This window comes from Carassius auratus, chromosome 10 (assembly GCF_003368295.1).
Source record: "Carassius auratus strain Wakin chromosome 10, ASM336829v1, whole genome shotgun sequence".
NCBI lineage: Eukaryota > Metazoa > Chordata > Actinopteri > Cypriniformes > Cyprinidae > Carassius > Carassius auratus.
The window spans coordinates 20820503-20840027 of NC_039252.1; the positions used below are offsets into that span (position 1 = coordinate 20820503).

Below are 19525 nucleotides of genomic sequence, written 5' to 3' on the forward strand. Positions count from 1 at the left end.
CTTCACAATCAAATGGACGATCAATACAGCACGTAAAACCCGAGAACAGCTCTAAGATCAGGTGAGTTCAGCCAGTACTGACTAGTAGTGATTGTTGCATTCGATTTGAAACAGTTCATCAAACGCCCCCTTAACCCTGAGTCAGATACTGATTAAGAGACAAGACCAGTAAAAGCTGATTTATCGGATTTATTTATCTAATTTATCCATCCCAAACCATCAAGAAACTTTGATGTCTCAACATCTCAGTATGAAGGCAGTAATAATGACAGTGAGTGAATGCAGAAGCCCAACAGTCCACTGCGCATCATTTCAGTACAAATGCAAATGAGCTTCACGAGCAGTTTGCCCTTTCTGTCATTACCAGAGCCTCGTACACAGAGTCTGGTCGCTAATATGCCACCAAACTAATTCTAATGAACGACCAGCAACAGAGCTTACACAAAGAGATGTGTGTCCACTTATCATCATGGGGAATGTGACCGATCGCAGGTATAGAAATGAATAAAGAGAGAAGGAATATCAGGGGAACAAAGGAGCATGAGCAGGGCTATGTGGTGAGGATAATAACTACGGATACTGACGCAAACAGCAGCGAAGATGAAAGGAGTTGGGTGGGTGGAAAAGTGGGGGGCAATTAATACTCCAGAGGTCTAGAAACTTTGGTAATGTCATGGTGATGGGAATGACGGGGGGAAAAGCGCAGTGAAAATACCCCCTAGCAGGGCTGCAGAATGAACTCAATAGAAAACTCATCGTCTCCCTGCAAAACACTGAACAGAGAAGCTCACAGAATGTTAATCATCAAATACACAGGCCTGTTTCTTTATATATAAACATACAGGCCTAACAGAACTTTGAAATATTATTACTAATATTTGATATCTATATCTTTCTATCAATCTATCTATACGTATATTTTATGTCTACCGTATTTTTTGGACTATAAGTCGCACCTGAGTATAAGTCGCATCAGTCCAAAAATACGTCATGATTTGGAAAAAAACATATATAAGTCCCACTGGACTTTAAGTCGCATTTATTTAGAACCAAGGGAAAACATTACCGTCTACAGCAGCGAGAGGGCGCTCTATGTCTTCAGTGTAGACTACAGGAGCACTGAGCAGCATAGAGACGGTAATGTTTTCTATTGGTTCATTTCTCTTGGTTCATTTCTCTCAGTTCATGTCAAATTAATTTTGATAAATAAGTCGCAGGACCAGCCAAACTATGAAAAAAAGTGCGACTTGTAGTCCGGAAAATACGGTATGTATTTGTATGCACACATTAGTATATATTGAACAAAAATTTAGATTTGAACATACCTAATTTAAGGAATTAAACTTTAACAAGTTGATCATTATTTAAATTAATAAAACATTTAATTCGTTAGTTTATTTATTTTTTTCCCTCTTTTTGTGACTAACAACAACAATAACAATATATTATATAAATTAAAATAATAATAAAAAAGTGTGTAAATAATGCCATGCTTCACTTTTTATACTACAACGGCATTATTAATATATATTATTTTTATTTAATAATAATAATTATAATAAAATGTTCCCTTTATGGTTACTGACAGATTCTTATAAAAGTGTATAAGTGTGAACACTGAAGCTTTCCCCAAACTGTTCAGCCTTAACAGGATGAGTCACAAAATCTTCCCATTGGGTGAGAAAAAAATTTATCCATCACTGTGTGATAAAAAGGTCTTGTAAAGTATTCCCAAAGTTGGGAAGTGGGCAAACAATCAAACATAACATATTGATGAGCAATGCCTAGACACTTCCTGATGCAACTCAAGACAAACACACCAGACAAAGAAACATGATTTCTTTTTTTCAAGTTTTTTTTTCATAACGGTGGGGAGGTCCAGATTAGGACAGGAGATGAAAGGAGTGTTTGGGTGAACGGAGTAATGAGAGAAACGAGGAAAACATCAATGACCTCTCTGCTCTGAGACGATCGGCAGCCAAACAAAGACTGCCGAGTTCCTCCATCAGGTCACTCGAGGATGACGGCAGGTGTGCGACAATCTTCCACAAACACATCATGTACATTTCTCTTGAGGAATCCTTCTTTATAGGTGCTGTGGGTAATATTTTTAATGTTAAAGGGTTGGCTGACTGTTTTTTTCTAAGCTTGATTTTGTCTGAAGTCTAACCTATTAATGCTTTCGTTTTTAAAAAACAAAAGTATATGTCAAATTTTTACATAATTTACTTTTATTCCTCACCACTCTGTCTCTTCTTCTATTAACACGCTTATGAGTTCCTGTTTTTATGAAGCCCCTCCCACAGAAATACACGGTGGGCTCAGATTGGTTAGCTGGCCCAGTATGCCGTAATTCGCTTAATAGCCTCTAGTGTGCATAGCAACAACTTTTCCTCTTCTCTAAAGCAGCGCAGCATGGCCCCGCCCACTTTGCTGCATGTTCCTAGGGTCAGGGTTTATCAGGGTTTGTGATGTCACAAATCCGGTAAGTAACTTCTTGTAGTCCCTATGAGCCATTTTTTAGCTATTACATTTTAAAGCCATAATATTAAAAGATGATATCTCTGTTTGCATTAACTTCGTCGTAACTTTGCAGATATCATTTATGCTCAAAGAACAACATTACACACTAACTAATGTTAAAAAAAGAGAAATCACAATCAACCACCCGTTTAAACACTATCTTAATGTACAGAGATGACTTAAAGTAAGGCATTCGTAGTTGGAGTGAAGACACTGTGGCACTTCCACATTGCCCTGTTTGAAATGCCCAATGCCTCAGCGTTCAACCAATAGATTGAAATTAAATATTTGTCCAAACAATGGTGAATAAAACAGACCATTTGGTGCAATATTGGTGATTGGACATTTAGCAATTTAGCGACGAAGCAATACTTCGGCAACCATCCCAAAACAACCTGGCATGATGACAACCACTTTTGCATGATGACAACCACTCATGTTTTTGTCACAAAAAGTACAAATCAAAAATGTGTCCTTAGGGTAGTGTAGGATTGTGGGTATTGCACATAATTTAACTAATTCCAGCTGGATCTATGTTTATATTGCAGGAAACTCCTGTAAACATTTATTCATTAAAGGGATACAGGTTTTAAGACATGTGTAGCTTAATATAACACATATGATGTCTCTTATTGAAATATGTAACAGAAAACCTGTGAAAGATCTATGTTATTTAAAGAAATTGACATCATTTTTACAATGTGGGGGCACCATTATTTTATGTGCACAAAGTGCATTCTGCATTGATGACGTCAATTGGTTGCACTCGGTAAGCTTCTGGTGCTTTTTACTGTGACAACTCAGAAAATAAACACATGAAAATAAAATACTGATCCGATACCACATTGTGTGGCTTTTGGATGTTATTTGGAGGGCAACAAAAGAAGAAATATTTGACTTCACTGATTTCCTAGCGATAAGTAGAGGAGAAAAGAATGGGAAGATGCATCTGGACGACTAAAACGTTCTAAAGACCCGCTTTTTTTCTCCACTTCAGCCCCGATGCCTTTGAATCTTTTACTGGACCTCTGTTACTGAAACATTTCGACGCTAATCATGATGCTGCGGCCGCTGGAGGAGTTTCTCAGAGCGGATTTCCCTCGAGATCTGAAGTGTTTAGACTCCTTATGGGAAAAAAAATCTATGGTACGGCATTTGGTTCAAGCCTATACTTATATCCATCACCACCTGTAAGCTCTGTCAGTAGCTGTAGTCATCATATCAGTATTTTATTTGCAGAGTTGCGGTAAAAACAGCATCAGCTAGCAGCAGTGGCTCATTGAGTGCAACCATTTTACGTCATCAGAATAATGGCGCACCCCATAATCCAAAATATATATAAGACTATGTGATTTTTTTAAATAACATAAATCTTTCGTGGGTTTTCGATTACATATTTCAGTAAGATACATCATTTATGGTATATTAAGCTATACATGTCTTAATACCCGAGGATCCCTTTAAAGCATGTACATAGGTTGAATTAGAATTAGTCCACACAGATTATCTGATCAAATCAGTATTTTGAAAACTTTGTGAAACTGTAATTTCATCATTTCATGATTCAGTTCTACTGCATCTTCCCTTTTCAAGATAACCGTGTGCTTGAGACGCTTCTCCAGCAGCTCACAAGTACCGAATTTAGTTGTTTTTTTAGTGTTAATGGTGCTTAAATGGTCAAATACACACACAATATGGTAAAAATGACACAGTAAAATTACAATATTAAAGGGGTCATATGATGCGATTTCAATTTTTCCTTTCTCTTTGGAGTATTACAAGCTCTTGATGCATAGAGAAGATCTGTAAAGATACAAAGACTTAAGTCTCAAACCCAAATAGACTCGTCCACACCCCCCTAAAGCTTGTTCTAACACGCCCCCACATATCTACATCACTATGTGGGAAGATTTGCATAACACCACTCAGATGTTCATGCAAAGAAGGCGTACCTTTTATTCTTGTTGTAGTATTGTTGTTGCCACTGCTGTCATGTCATATAGACGCTGTGTGTTTCACTGTGAAAGCGAAACTACTTGGTTTTGCCTTCCAAAAGACGACAATATCCGCTTTGTCATGCCTGGAGCTGATCCGTGCTAGTCGCTGAAGAAATACATCAAATTTGCACTGTGGATAATCAGATCGGCTTTCACCGTGGACAAAGCAGATTCTAGAGGTCGTCACGTAATTGCGCAAGCCCAACCGACGCTCCTTTGTAGAATCCACTGGCTGTTCTCAAGCCCGCCGCCTGTCTCTGCTCACTCAAGGCTGTGGTGAGTGACACTGTTTTGTTGAGAAAGGGAAACTACTTTGTTTGGCCTTCCAAAAGAAGACACAACTAGAAATCATGTTTATATCACGTTATAATTGGTTTTATGTTTATGTCTCGTCGCTCCGGCTGGACAGGGCATACAAATATGTAAACATTTCTGTTACACGCTTAAGGTATTCGACCAATCACAATGCACTGGATATCTGGCCAATCAGAGCACACTCCGCATAAACAAATTACATTACACCAAATACTGTTCTTTTAAGCAGCATCATATGACCCCTTTAACATTTCTGAATGTAGATGGTTTTCTGATTGCTTTTAGAACAACGTTCGGAATGTCGATGGATCAATGGATTGCTTTTTCTCAGCTTTTATTTTGGCAGAAACCTGCAGGAAGATTTCTTGGTTTCTTTTTGTTGACAAAAGCAGATTTATTAATGATTCTCATTTGGGAAGATGTTTGTCACACATATCGCATTGTCACATGCCTTTACAATTTTTATCTAAAAAGTTTTAATGAGCAACTGACGAGTAACACTGTTTCAGCACAGATTTTGCTCATGATTTTGCTATTTTCTGCCAAATAATTTTGGTTGCCGAACATTCTGTGCATCCCTACAAAAAACATTTGTTACTTAAAACTAAATAAACATTAGCTAAACAATAATTAAATATTAAAACATTCGTTTACTAGCTGCCGAGGCAACATTTCTCTCTCTTTTTTTGTTGTTTTGTTTAAAAAGTACTAAAATAGCTCAAACTAAATAAAATGTATAAAAGTTAGCTAATAGGCAAACAAACAAATAAAAACAACACCTAATAAAACTAATTTAAACAAATGACAAAACATCAAAAATTTACTCAAGTTACACAAACTTACTCAATAACGTCAGTCGGGTGTAAGGCACGCATACATGTTTCATAAGCAGTTATAAAGGCTATGTCGATTACTTTGTTATAATAAAAAATTATAATAAGGCAAACTTAAATAAATCATATGTTGTCATAGTCATGTGTTTATTAGTCACGTTGAATCAATGAAAGCAGTTAAATCTTGTTTATTCAGCTACCATTATAAGGATTTCCTGGATTTCTGATCACAGAAATACTGATCACAGAAAGGTGCTTAACTGACAAGATGTGCATGACAATCACAGTTTTTGCCTTATCGCGATTGCAATCTCATTTCGATTCATCTAGCAGCAATAACTCTACTGATTCCTTATAAATTCACACCAGAAGTTCACACCAGAAGTTGGAATCCTTTACAAAATTTGTTTCCAAATCTAATATGAGACTCCAAAAAGAGTGGAGAAAAAACAAGATGGCTCATTCAAGTGCTGCTCTGAATCATATTCATTTAGCAAAAATGAATATGATGAAAAGCTATGTCGTACACAGTACACAAATATCGTACACAAGTTTGCCATCCATTCTTGGCCAACAGATCCATCCAGGCAAACCAGATCAATCTGGCAACCCGGTTTACATTTAGTACCTGTCAAGCTTTGTTATGAACACAGATAATAGATTGTGCCCTGGAGACGGAAATAAGGAAATAAACCACCGTTGCTAGGCAATAGTGTCCCTGTTCGGTAAAATATTAAACAAGTTAATCACATCAGCGCCGAAAGAAGTAGTGAGATTCTGTTGGGAGTTCAGGGACCGTGGCAGCTCTGTGTTTAGGGAGCGTGAGACATCTGGAAGAATTCAGCTGAGTCACACCTGTGCAAAAGGCAAAGCTTATGCCAATTTACAATTGCCCTCCCTGAAAATATTCCTGGTCTGCCATTATCTTCTGCAGCCAGACTCTGTCAGCCTCCCCGAGAGAGCGGGGCAAGGGGCTATTGGTGCCTGAAAGCCCAATGATGTGGATCTTGGAGGGCCTTCGCCTGGGAGGAGCAGAGAAGACACCGAACGTTCTGAGGACGCCACTGACATACAGGCAAAAACAAACAGTTTCATCAGCATGTCCCCCGAGGCAGGATCCAAGGAAGTGTCTGCCGCAACCACATCCAACAGGATGCTTTCGAAAGCGAGAGCATATGTATCTGCTGCTTCAAAGTAGCATTCTTTAAATTCAAGTGGTGCTTTATTATGAATTGACATCTACTGTAGCAACCTGGAGAGATGCTGGAACGGCTGGAAAACACTTGCTTATAAAGTACCTTAAGTATGCACCTTTGTATGCACTGAATTAAAAACTAAAGCAGATCCATTCATAAAATGAAGCACTAAAAAACCAAATGAAAGATCATTCACATCAAGACTGATGCAACAAATCGATGTGACAATGAAGCTGATTTCTAATTTTAAATCGATGTGACAATGAAGCTGATTTCTAATTTTAAAATAAATCAAATTTTTACTCAATTTAACATTTACTTATTTCACATTTGATATTATTTAATTTATCTAATATTTATTTTAATTATATAAAACATTTTTTAATAATAATTATTATAATGCATGTTTAAAAATTTTTTTTATTATTCTTTCATATAAATATACATTATAAATACCTACACTATCAGTTTCTGAATTTATTTTTATTTCAAATGTTCTTCCTTTCAACTTTCTACTCCTATTCCTTTTTAATAATGAATGTTTCTTGATCAGTAAAAAATACTTATTATTTAAATAATTAATGTTTCTTGAACAGTAAATCAGCAAATCAGAATGATTTCAGAAGGATCATGTTACACTGAAGTAATGATGTTTAAAAGTCAGCTTTGCATCACAAAAATAATTTACATTTTAAAACATATTTAACAAAAAACAGTGATTGTAATAATATTACACAAAATAATTTGTACAGTATTTATCAAATAAATACATCCTTTCCTTGGTGAACATAAGACTTTCCATTTAAAAGTCTTAATGACCTCAAACTTCTGAACGGTAGTGTACATATATTTTTTTAACATCAAGATTTACTTTTCAAATACAATTTTCAGGAACTTATACGAGTGTTATTATTATACAGTAAAATCCAAAACAGTCATAAATAAAAAGGCAAAATACAGCTGTTCCTATAGACAACATTCTATGTGATGTCCCGTGACACCTCATGTGCCCCTTTGATGAAAAACTACATCCTCAGGACTTGCCCTCTGGCTTATTCTGAAAGTTACAGTTCATAAACATAACAGGAAGCTGATCAGATGGACAACACAGACTAAATTACTTAAAACCATTCATCTTTTACAATGAATGGGCTAGGAAAACCATTAAGTTTGGTTAAAAAAACCAAGAGGTGGTTTCCTCAATCATGCCTGTGAGAAGGGGTCAAAACAATAACTCTTCTTGATGAGATAAAAGGAAACATCCCAATGACTTGGTTTGTTAAAATAAGACCGGAAGAGCAGAAGTTTTAGGCATCCTGTTTTAAATAGTGCAGAAAGGCAGTCCAAACTTGACCAGATGAGATACGCTTCGAGTTTTATCCGGGAAGTAAAACTGACAACGCCATGACATTAGATGATAAGGAAAAGTCTTGCACAACAGCAGAGAAAGGACCTTTCACATAGTACATCGCGAGGAGAGGTCGAGAGGCTCATGGGACAAAACAAGACTATATGAATTTTCAAGGAACAAGCTTGGCTATTAGGGTATGGGTAACTACAAATATTTATTTATGATTAAATTCAGTTCAAATTCACACACTTTGATATTGTCCATCTGATATTTCTTTAATAGACACATTTGAGAGCATTTTAAATATTCATTAAAAGGACCAGGTCACAAGAGTCATTTGTGAATGAATCAGACGTAATTGGTGTCATTATACGTTTTGGGGTGTATTCACACCAGGAAGGTCTGCTAGTTCACTTGCTTTAGTCTGGACCAAATACAATGTTGTTGTTTTCTGTTTGGTTTGCTTTCACATTGCCCTTTCTGCAAGTGAAACAGAAACCGTAAACAAAACCGCACATATTCTATGGTTATCAATTCAACCATACAAGAGTTTGTTTGGAACCAGACCGAGAACATCTCTTCAACTGGGACTTAATATGGTTGTTTGGTCCGCACCCGAATGTGATTGCTGTATTCACACCTGACCAAAACATCCACAACAAGAGTTAAACGAACTTGATAATCTCTTTACAACAAAACAAGTAAAAAAACAAGCAACTGTCTAGGCATAATTGTTATTCAATCGAACCAAACAAGACAGGTGTGAACAAAACCTAAGCTTCACAAAAAAAAAACCAGCTGAATCAGACTAAATTACTGTTCCGCAGTATGTTTTTGAAAATACTGGCTCAAAAGAGCTATTTGTTTGTAAATCAGACTAAACAGATGATGTAGTATTTTTTGTGATTTATAAAAAAAAATTCCTGGCTCAGGTATCGAACTATACTGGTGGTGTTTTAGTACTGCATGCTGCACTCAAATTTTACTTGCCTTGCCAACATATTTTGAAATAAATTCATAATTTTACATGTACATTTTTTAATTGTAATTATATTATTTTTAGATGCATTATTTAATGTTTATTTTAAATATTATAACAATTTAAAAATGACTTTATAGTAAAAAAACACCTGTGTCACACCTCTGTTTATCAATTTGCACTGGCTACCAATAGCTGCTCGCATAAAATTCAAGGCATTGGTGTTTGCATACAAAACTACCACTGGCTCTGCACCCATTTACCTAAATTCATTACTTCAGACTAGGGCTGGGCGATATATAAAAAAAAATTATATCTCGATATTGTCAAAATTTTTACGATATTCGATATATATCTCAATATGTTTGCATTGATTTTCTTTTGCCCATTAAAAAAAAAAAACTATTTAGATTAAACAGCTAATTTAAGCAGTTAAAAAAAGCTAGACCAAAAGATCACTTACTGCTTTTTATTAAATGAATGCATGTAGGCCTATATGTAACTGAAGCAGTGCAAATTAAGTACAGTAAGTGCATTCTGTCAACGTTTTAGTGCATGTAATTCACAATTTATACTATGCAACTGGGATAAGTGTTTAATTTTAAGTTTTTTTTTAAGTTTTTAAGATAAGAACACAAGTCTGTCAACTGTCTGCGGTTTTAAGAGAAGCTCTGTGGCATGAAACTATGTTCCTACTGACATTAAAAACCCTCTTAGATGGGGAGCTAGTTGCTGAAGTACATAGCTATTTCTTATATATAAATATATAAATGAATACCAAATACTTTTGCATTCTCTCTGTCTATATTATGGAAACTGGTAAACATATCAGTGAAATTCCCCAATAGTAATTCCAAATGGCCATAGACTATGTTTCTCTATTCAAACATCAGCGGTCGAGTAAGTGCATTTATTTTGCAATCACAAATGCAAACAATACAGTTGAGATCTCACGAGAGAACACAGACCGGCTGAACAACGCTTTCATCGCTCAATTCCAGCTTGTTAGTGTTTTTAGATTATCGTCGCATAATGTTTTTAGTGTTTTTAGATTATCGCTCTTCCGCAATGAGGAGTGAGCACGTGCGCATGGTTGCCAGATTGCTTAAAGGGGGGGTGAAATGCTATTTCATGCATACTGAGTTTTTTAGACTGTTAAAGAGTTGGATTCCCATGCTAAACATGGACAAAGTTTCAAAAATTAAGTTGTACGTTTGAAGGAGTATTTCTGTTCCAAAAATACTCCTTCCGGTTTGTCACAATTATGGCTCTGTGTGACGTTAGATGGAGCGGAATTTCCTTATATGGGTCCTGCGCGCGCTCCCGTATAGCAGAGCACTGAGAGCACAACAGACTTCACTGATCCGAGTGAGAGCGTCGCGAAATGTCACAAAAGAAGTTTGTTTTTGGTTGCCAGGGCAAGACAACCCTGCACAGATTACCAAAAAAAAAACAGCATTAAGGGACCAGTGGATGGAGTTTATTTTTACAGAGCATCAACGGAGTTGTGCAAGTGTTTGTGTTTGTTCCCTGCATTTCGAAGATGCTTGTTTTACAAACAAGGCCCAGTTTGACGACGGATTTGCGTATCGTTTATTTCTTAAGGATGATGCAATCCCAACGAAAAAGGGTCACGATCATGTGTTGGAACCGAAGGGGTGAGTAAAACTGCTTAAAATATCTCTGCCTCCTTGTTAGTGCGTCCCCTCCCATGCCAGAGACCCGGGTTCGAGCCCCGCTCAGAGCGAGTCATTGCTGCTGCTGCTCTCGTTCAGTTTCAGCCTCGGGATCTGATTCTGGATCATAAATAAACGGCTGAATCTGACTGTTAGCCATGGTTTGTTTTGGATGTTTTTTTCCTCACGGTAATGTCACAGCTTCCAAACGCTCTCAACGCAAAAGCCTACTGACGCTCGTGATTCTTTAGCTCCGCCCACACGTCAAGCCTCCAGCCGGTCGTGTTTTTCCGGGAAAAATCGGTACAGACTATCTTTCTCTTATGAATATAATAAAACTAAAGACTTTTTTATGAAGTTATGAAGGATGCAGTACTACTCTAAAGGTACTCAAGATTAACAGGATATTGAGTGAAAACGAGCATTTCACCCCCCCTTTAAAATAAGCAAACGCTGGGCAGAAAATGTATCCTTGTAACAGTATTACTCACTATTCTAATTCTATTCTTAAAAAAAATTATAATAATAACCTACCTTTCTAATCTTTTAGCATGCTATCTATTTTTTTTAATTATACAATTATAAAAGAAACCTTTTTTTCTATAGCTTGCTCTATTCTTTTTCTATCTGTTTTCTTTTTGTTTATTATATTATTTAAGAGCCCTTGCTACATGTACTGCATTTAAGCTAACTGAGACTTGTTATAGCACTTACATATCATTGCTCTTTTGTTGTTTTTGATTGCTTCCATTGTCCTCATTTGTAAGTCGCTTTGGATAAAAGCATCTGCTAAATTACTAAATGTAAATGGAAAACATTTAAGAATTATCTATTACTCTAAATTTATAAATATTTTTTTCCCCATGAAATTAGTTTGGCAAACCGAAAACCAGCCTAATTTTACAGAGGATTATTAAAACGGATTAGATGTTCAAGAAAGTAGTCCATTTTTAGTTGAGCACATCCCTAGGCACAAAGGACACTCAGGACTGAACCTATGCAAAAACAAAAACACCCCTATGCACTCTTCTGTGACAGCAGGTCAGTTCAATAGCCTGTCTCAATGATGAAAAGATAACATGTCACAGCCTGGTACCTCCACTATGCAATAGTCTCCCGTAATGAACACGCAGTGACAGGGAGGAGAGAAACAAAAGTTCCCCAACAGCATCTGAGGCACTTTCTCTCTCCTCTCGTCACGCATGCTTAACCTTGTGCTGCTGTGTGGACCACACTGTTTGCATATTAATGCGTGGAGATATTAGAGAGGTCTGCTCTCCCGAGAATCAGCAGAGGAGAGAGACACAAAACCAAAGACAGATACGCAAACACTAACATACCCAGCTTTATACCCACAGCAGGCAGACAAACTGTGAAACCACAAACTGCATTATGAAACACACCTGGATGTTTCCAGAAGCATACAGATTGAAAGACTGCAAAGACAAATCCTGCACATAACATTTGAGTTTGATGGTACATATCTGGCTCCACAATTAATCAAAATAAAACCTAAATAAGACTCATGACAATTGTGAAATTGCAAAGGATGTGACTTAATTGAGCAAATGCATGAGCTGCATGTTTCAGAGTAGAGCGCAGCACTATGTCCTTTTACACACAAGCAGCTCATAATCTCTCGGTTCACAGAAAATTTCTCTCTGTTTTCCAAATTTCAGTCTCTTATAGCATACATTTGGCAATATATATGAACCACTTCCACCTTAAATGTAATAAGTGCTTACAAAACATCTCTTTTGTTGTCAAAAATGGGAAACACATCAAAAAAAAAAAAAAAAAAACTAGTTTTGTGTTTTTGTTAGTATCTGTGGCCGTTGTCCTGACATGTTATCATACCCGTCAGATTTTCCTACCCGGGTTTTCTGCGCATGCGCAAATCAATATTGCGTCCTTTTTCTCATGATAAACAATTATATTTAATGTATCTGTATTACTGTAAGGATAGGTTTAAGATTGGGGTAGGTGTAGACTTTAATAAAAACGCAATCTAATTGGTAGAAAATAATATTTATTGTTGGTTTCCTGTAGCTGTATCCCTTCTAGCTACAACCACGAATATAACACATAATTACTGTATTTGCAGTACTGTAAGGGTATGATTAGGGTTGTGGCAGGTGTAGACGCTAATAAACCATAACTTTACAGTAGCATTTTTCGTTGTTGAATTGTACTACCCACTGTTTTAGTTGGAGGTAGGAAAATCTGACAGACTAGGACAAATCAACAGAACACCGTAACAAACCTCAATCGCAGTCATAGACCAAAAATAGTCGCTAGTTCAAATAATACGCCAATATGTGGCCATTTTGAGGTTATCAGTTCTAAAATATGCAAACACCTTCATCAACAGGTCATCAGTTTTGCTGATTTTTTAAGTAAAAAAAAAAGCTTCCATCCACAATGGAACAGATTAATTATGTGCTTTGCGTGCTTTTCAAGCTTTTTTCCCTTTATCATATAACACAAACCATCCTCCTTGACAGTTGTCCACTTTTCTTTCAAGAAAAGAGATAAAAGGTACTGTGATCTTCTCAAAGCAGTCGCCTCTTTAAACCTGCAGGGGCTACAACACCATACAGTCTAGCGGTTGTCAAATTCAAACAGTTTTAGTATTAAAACAGAACTGACTGATTCTGCTCGTCCTATCAAATAAAACATTATGTCAAAAGCTTCTTTTGTCACTTAACATCCCACTTGTATCCTTTTGATGCTGAGATTTGCTTTCCATAAAGACATTCTATCAGATCATTTAACCAGCTGGTGAGATCTCGGAAAACAATTAACTGTCTACTAAATATCAGTTTAATCCTTGGGATCCAGGGAAAGCTTTTCATTCACACTGAATATGCAATTAAAAATCACAAACAGTATGAGTCAAACTTCCATAGGGATTTCATCTTTCCTTTCCCGCACTTTTAACCAATGCATTAAATGACGGGCCATTCATAAAAAAAGAACACAGAGGTGCTATTGTGTTCATTCACAATGATCAAATAGCTAGAATTCCCAAATCTTTTGACCAATAACTAATGTGACTTTAAGATGTTTTTTTATTATTATTACTGGATAAAAAAAAATATATATATTTAAAATCTGAGCATAGCTATATAAATATATATTTCCAACAAAAGATTGCAAGATTGTGTTACAATTTACAAGCTTTCTAAGCATGGAATTCATGCTGATTCTAGGATTTCTATGGCAGTAGGAGCCCTGTATTTTCAAGTTTTACACTAGGATTTTAGATCAAGATCTAAGACTGACTAAAACAAATGTCAATATAGGAGCCATGATGCGGCTGTTAGTGCATGCGTTCTGTCATGCTCAAATGGGAGACATGGGTTTGAGTCCATGTGTCACTTTCCCATTCCTTCCTTCTCTTAATTTAACTCTCTCTCTATTTTACACTGTCACTTTAAATAAAAATTACAAAACCCCAAGAAAACATTGGAAATTAACAAAAAGTTGCACACTGGTGATTATTTTTTGAAATCCTGAAGCTTTCCAAGCACAAGTTAAGAACCACAAACAGCAGAAAAGTGGCACAAGAAGCTGTAAGAAAATCTCATAACCAGCAGAACTGCTTTCTCAAGCTCAAATCTAATGCTGGAGAGTTTTCATTGAAACAAGTCCACACATGTCCCATAAGACATCAGCCTGAATGAAAGTGCAATAATTGCTAATTATTTCAAGACCAGGCCTCATAGCAGGAAGACAAAACTGTGAGCGTTCAAGCTGACATCAAAGGCAGATATGGGGATAATAATGCAGTTTTTGACCACAGGAAATCCTGGGTGAGGTAACACTTTCTGGTGGACTGACACTTGTCAAATAAGCCAATGTCCATAACATCATCTCATCGATGATGCTCCAAAATCCTCCACAATGACAAGCTAAATACACTAATACAACAAAATACAAAAGCCCCTAAATATCATGACAGAGGTCATGTTGGAGGCTCCTAACAAGCATTCCTCTCCGAGATTCGCGCTCAGCTAAACAAGAAGTTTCAGCGCGCGACGCGCTTCAAGCGAGCGCAAGAATAGTACAGTACAGTATAGTACAGCACATACAGCGCGCGAGAGAGTATGATTGACGTTCCCCGCGCGAAAACTTACATTGACCGCAGGTCAGTAATACTCGGAACTTTTCATGTTGAAACGTCAATCATACTCTTTCGCGCGATGGAACTTTTCACGCCAAACATAGGCTACTCTCTCCCGCGAGCGCATGGAACACAGCAACGGCGTTCGTTCTTTTAACAACGGATGGCTAACAAGAACAATAACAATTGCCCCCCGGAAATGCAGCTCACCTGGCTAGCCGAAATTGTTTTTTAAACCCGTGAACGGGTGCGTACTGTATTTACCGTAAATCCAAAAAAACTTGTGTACTCACCTTATTCCAATACAAAATTGAGGTGTAGAAATCCTAGAAATAAGCTACACAGCAACTTTACATTCATAAATAAATAATTACTGATGCAGAAATGTACTTTCTTATCGACAGTCCACATATAAACTTGTCTTCTTATATCTTAACTTATGTTTGCTTTAATTAGACGCAATACATTTTCCCAGCGCGTAAGTTAACTGACAACTGACAACAACTTTCTTGCATGAACTACAAGCGCTGTCAGAGACAACACAGCATCCAAAGAACAGATCGTTTCCTCCGCTTGTTAAAAGTCTGGCCGCGCGCTGTTTCCATTATAGAGATTTCCCCCCTCATAAATAAAACTTACTTTTCCCTCGCTTGGCTGTCGGACGGTACGTTGTTACTCTTGCCTTTGGCGTACATGCTTGCAGAGAGCTCCGATTGTCACGCACCTGTCAACCCATCACAGCCTCCCCGGACACAACCCCGTCACCATGGTGACTATAGCAGCGAAGGCTCTCATTGGACCGAGCGTCAAGAAGGAACGCCCATTTTGTTGGGTAACTCGCGTGAGCGACAGTTACTCGGCCCCGCCCCAACAGATGCACAACCCTTTTCTTATCTCCAGCGCTCTGTCTGTGGAACACACACACACACACACACACACACACCGTCTTACCCAGCACTGAGGGGAATTTGAAACCGTACTGAGAGGGATTTTAAACAACTGGCTGTTCCCCTCACAAGCAATCACACCCTCTACTGTCACTGGCCAAATTTAAAGTGAAATGGCAAATGTGGAGCGGATTTTTCAGCTTGTGCTTGTACTGGTGTATGAAGTAAGATTATTTGGGTAGTGTGGGATTACATATCTCTGTTTGAAGTACAGAGATAACCAGTGGTTTTGCATCAAATTTGTTTTTTCTTCTAGAAAGTTGATAAATGGCACTACAGCAGTTTATACAGAAAAACACTACCTAAATGGATAAACACCTCTTTGGTACAGTCCAAAGTCAAATCTTTACTTCTGTAATTATTTTTATATCATTTATCTTTTCTGTAAAACATGCTTTTAATGCAAATTATAATTGATTACTTTTATATTTCCAGACAAATTGAAATCAAAACGCCAATTGCTATGACAGATTGACAGCCCTGGAGACTTGTGAATTACAAAGAAATGATTGTTGAGCCAGAGTCTTATGATGAAACGGTTGAAATGGTTGATTGACAAGAGACTGATTCACAAGCCTGGAGCAGGACGTTTCAGTGGTAAGTGTCAAGTGCTGACAAGTTTGTAGTAATTATGAGATGTGATCAAACAAATTTACTCTCACAGCGTAGGACACAGTGTCTTAAACGAAATGATGTTGTACACACAGGCATTTTACTGTGTTTGTGTGCAGGCAAGTTGGTGACCTAAAACGTAGGCAGACATTATGCAAATGTGTTACTTTGTGACGTAGAGCTGTAACATCGTAGCACTATAAATAGGCCTAGGCATACACTTAGCCTATTAACAGGCATATGCACCAGTACAAATGAGTCTTTCTTAACAAATTAAATGAATATAAATTCTAAATTAAGATGAGTATTTGACAATAATCAAATTAAGATTAAGGCTCTGCCAACTCGATTCTGTCAATGATTTGCTTCTCCACTTCTCTTCATAATCCGGCCTCACAGCAAAGATTTTCTGAATTTTACATAACCCATTGGCTAATTATTCTCATTATACACATGGTCACAACTTTTCTACAACTCAGACTTTGCCTTATTTGCTGGTACAACCAAAATGTAATCGCCAGAGGCTAGCCTCCGTTTCCCATCCTCGGTATCCATATTCGCATCTTTCTTATGCTAATCAAAATGCATCACATGACCGCTCATTTAAAGCACTAGCCTGAGCCTGTGTAAAATTCTATAAATTAAGCCTGAACCCGATCGAACCCATCGGCCACTGTAAAATGTGCTGCACACATCTGAATATTTGGGTTGAACTGTTCCAGAACAGTGTCCTCTTTTTGAAAGCCAAACAAAGTAGTTTCGCTTTCACAACGAAACACACAGATTCTCCACAACATGGCGGCGGTGGCGGCAACAGCGAGAATAAAAGTTACACTTTCTTTGCGTGAACATTTATGCAGCGTTATGCAAATCTTCCAACATCGTGACGTAGTTTGAACGAGCCATTTTAGGAGTGCGTGGTTGACTCTTAACTCTTAACAAGAATATCTTTTTGGATTTGAGACTTCAGTCTTTTCACCTTTACAGATCTTCTTTATGCACCAAGAGCTTGTAATGCTCCAAAGAGAAAGTAAAAAATGAAATTGCATCATACAGTATGACCCCTTTAACTACTTTAACCAAATCAACCAAATTCTGGCTAAATACTTTGAAACAATACAACATAAATGTTTGGTTGACATTTCAAATAAGGGATTTAAATGACACAAATTTTTAAATCAAATTGGATATTCGGATGTTTAGGAACTGGAATATTGGCTTAATGTCCTTATTGCAATCTGGTAGTGTTTAAACAAAGCTGACATGATTGGACCATACATAACACAGTATGCATGTAAACACAGTAAATTTGATGGTAAACACTGAATCAAAATGGACTATTTACTTACCTATTTATTTCCTAATGCACTTTCTTCATCATATTATGGATGATCCGTCAATTGCATGATATTAAAAAAATATATCATTTTGTATCAATAAACTGATCAAAATACATAAAACTACTTTTGAAATGACTTTCCCACCTGTGTCACTCAGGCCACACATGCTAATGGATAATATTAACCAACAGCTAAATAACTACTCAGCTATTGGCTGTTTTCAGAATAACATACTATCATACATATGGCAGAAACAGTAGAATGCTAGTATGGCAGGTCAGCAATTGTTGACCAGCAAACCATGCATTAGGTCCTGATAACACTTTCACCACCCAGTTAGTTCCCTTCATGCATTTCTTTTCATGTGTCACTCTGAAATACATTTCAGACAGAAACACTTTGGCAAGTTTACTTGAGTTTGTTGAACACAATTTATCTTTGGTGGTATGGTTCCTTATGGGGGTTCTTGCTCTCAAAATAATTGAACATACAAGCGCTTTAAACATTAATCCAGAACCATCAGCTCGGAAATATATGACAATTAAGACTCTTAATAAGGTCTTTAAAAGCAACCAGTGGTAATCATGTAGATGTGGCAGTGGGACGTCTATCCTGTAGCTTGTTTATGAGGATGAGTGTCTCTCAGCAGTGAGGTCCATGCCAGTTAAGACTTGAAGCCTTAGTGATCTGAAAAAAAGAAGACGACAACCAGAAGGTGCACAGTAATATGCTCATGTTTATAATGGGCAGGGAAGGAGGGTTGCGAGCCGTTTGAGCATGCTTACCGAGCAGTGCTGCCATTTATATATGTCCCATGTCTAATTGGAGAATGGTAGTTTTTGGAGTGATTAGACAGCTGACCACATCAGCTGGTCGCAGCCTATGCCTCCGTGGCCTGACTGAACTAACGCTGCACTCGATTAAAATTATGGAAGTAAAATGGTTTAAAACACTGAATTATTTACATCTTGACTAGTTGGTTGGTTAGACCATTCCCTACTATTAATTTTTAATGTATAAAATCCTATGTTATATCCTACAGTAAAATATTGGAAATAATACAAGTAGCCCCCTCTCAAGTCTTAGACAGTACTTTTGTTGTTAATGCAGCTACTGTAATATTCAACGTGTACTCTGGAAGACCCTGAATGGTCTTTGTTTGCAGTCTTACTACTAAAAAGACTTTGTAAATACACTATGGATTGAAATGTAGATTCACTGCATCATCAGATTGTTGCGTTGTGTTGTGGCAATAAATGATATTATAAATGGATACTAAAACCGTGTCAAATATTTAGTTTGGTAGAAAGTGCTCATCTTTTCACTTCTCGGTTGTGTATATTATTTTGGCGAATATTTTAACTGCTCTCTGTCCTCTAATGTCTGCGCTGTGCTTTTCCCCCCCAAAATGGGCGGCTTGAAACCGCCTGTGCTGAAAAACATTGGCTGTTGTGTTCACTCCCTCCGCGCTCAGGATCCCGGAAGTAGCCGTGTGAGATCATGGTAAGACAGACAGAGCGATAGAGCAGTTTGCGCTGGTGTGGATGTTCTTAATGACAGCTACGAGTTTATGCAGTAGCAATGTATATATGTCAGACAGTCGGCGTTTTAAAAGTTACAACAAAGTAAG

The 19525-nt window shown here is 37.3% G+C and overlaps 2 protein-coding genes across 6 annotated transcripts in view; one reads left to right on the plus strand and one right to left on the minus strand.

Annotated features, from left to right (window-relative positions):
- The window catches only part of LOC113110318 (single-stranded DNA-binding protein 2-like), a 34255-nt gene extending 18352 nt beyond the window's left edge, over window positions 1–15903 (minus strand). The window contains exon 1 of one of the 3 annotated variants that reach the window (XM_026274433.1): window positions 15636–15903. In XM_026274433.1, the coding sequence (XP_026130218.1) occupies window positions 15636–15691 (56 nt within the window). In that variant the 5' untranslated portion in view covers window positions 15692–15903. The remainder of the gene's footprint in view (window positions 1–15635) is intronic. The other 2 variants (XM_026274434.1, XM_026274435.1) reach the window with 2 other exon arrangements.
- Window positions 15904–16407: 504 nt separating this feature from the next.
- The window catches only part of LOC113110307 (ubiquitin-like-conjugating enzyme ATG10), a 36778-nt gene continuing 33660 nt past the window's right edge, over window positions 16408–19525 (plus strand). The window contains exon 1 of one of the 3 annotated variants that reach the window (XM_026274421.1): window positions 16408–16540. Coding sequence is in view for 2 of the 3 variants with exons in the window: in XM_026274419.1 (XP_026130204.1) it covers window positions 19440–19520 (81 nt within the window). In the remaining variant the exon portion in view is untranslated. The other 2 variants (XM_026274420.1, XM_026274419.1) reach the window with 2 other exon arrangements.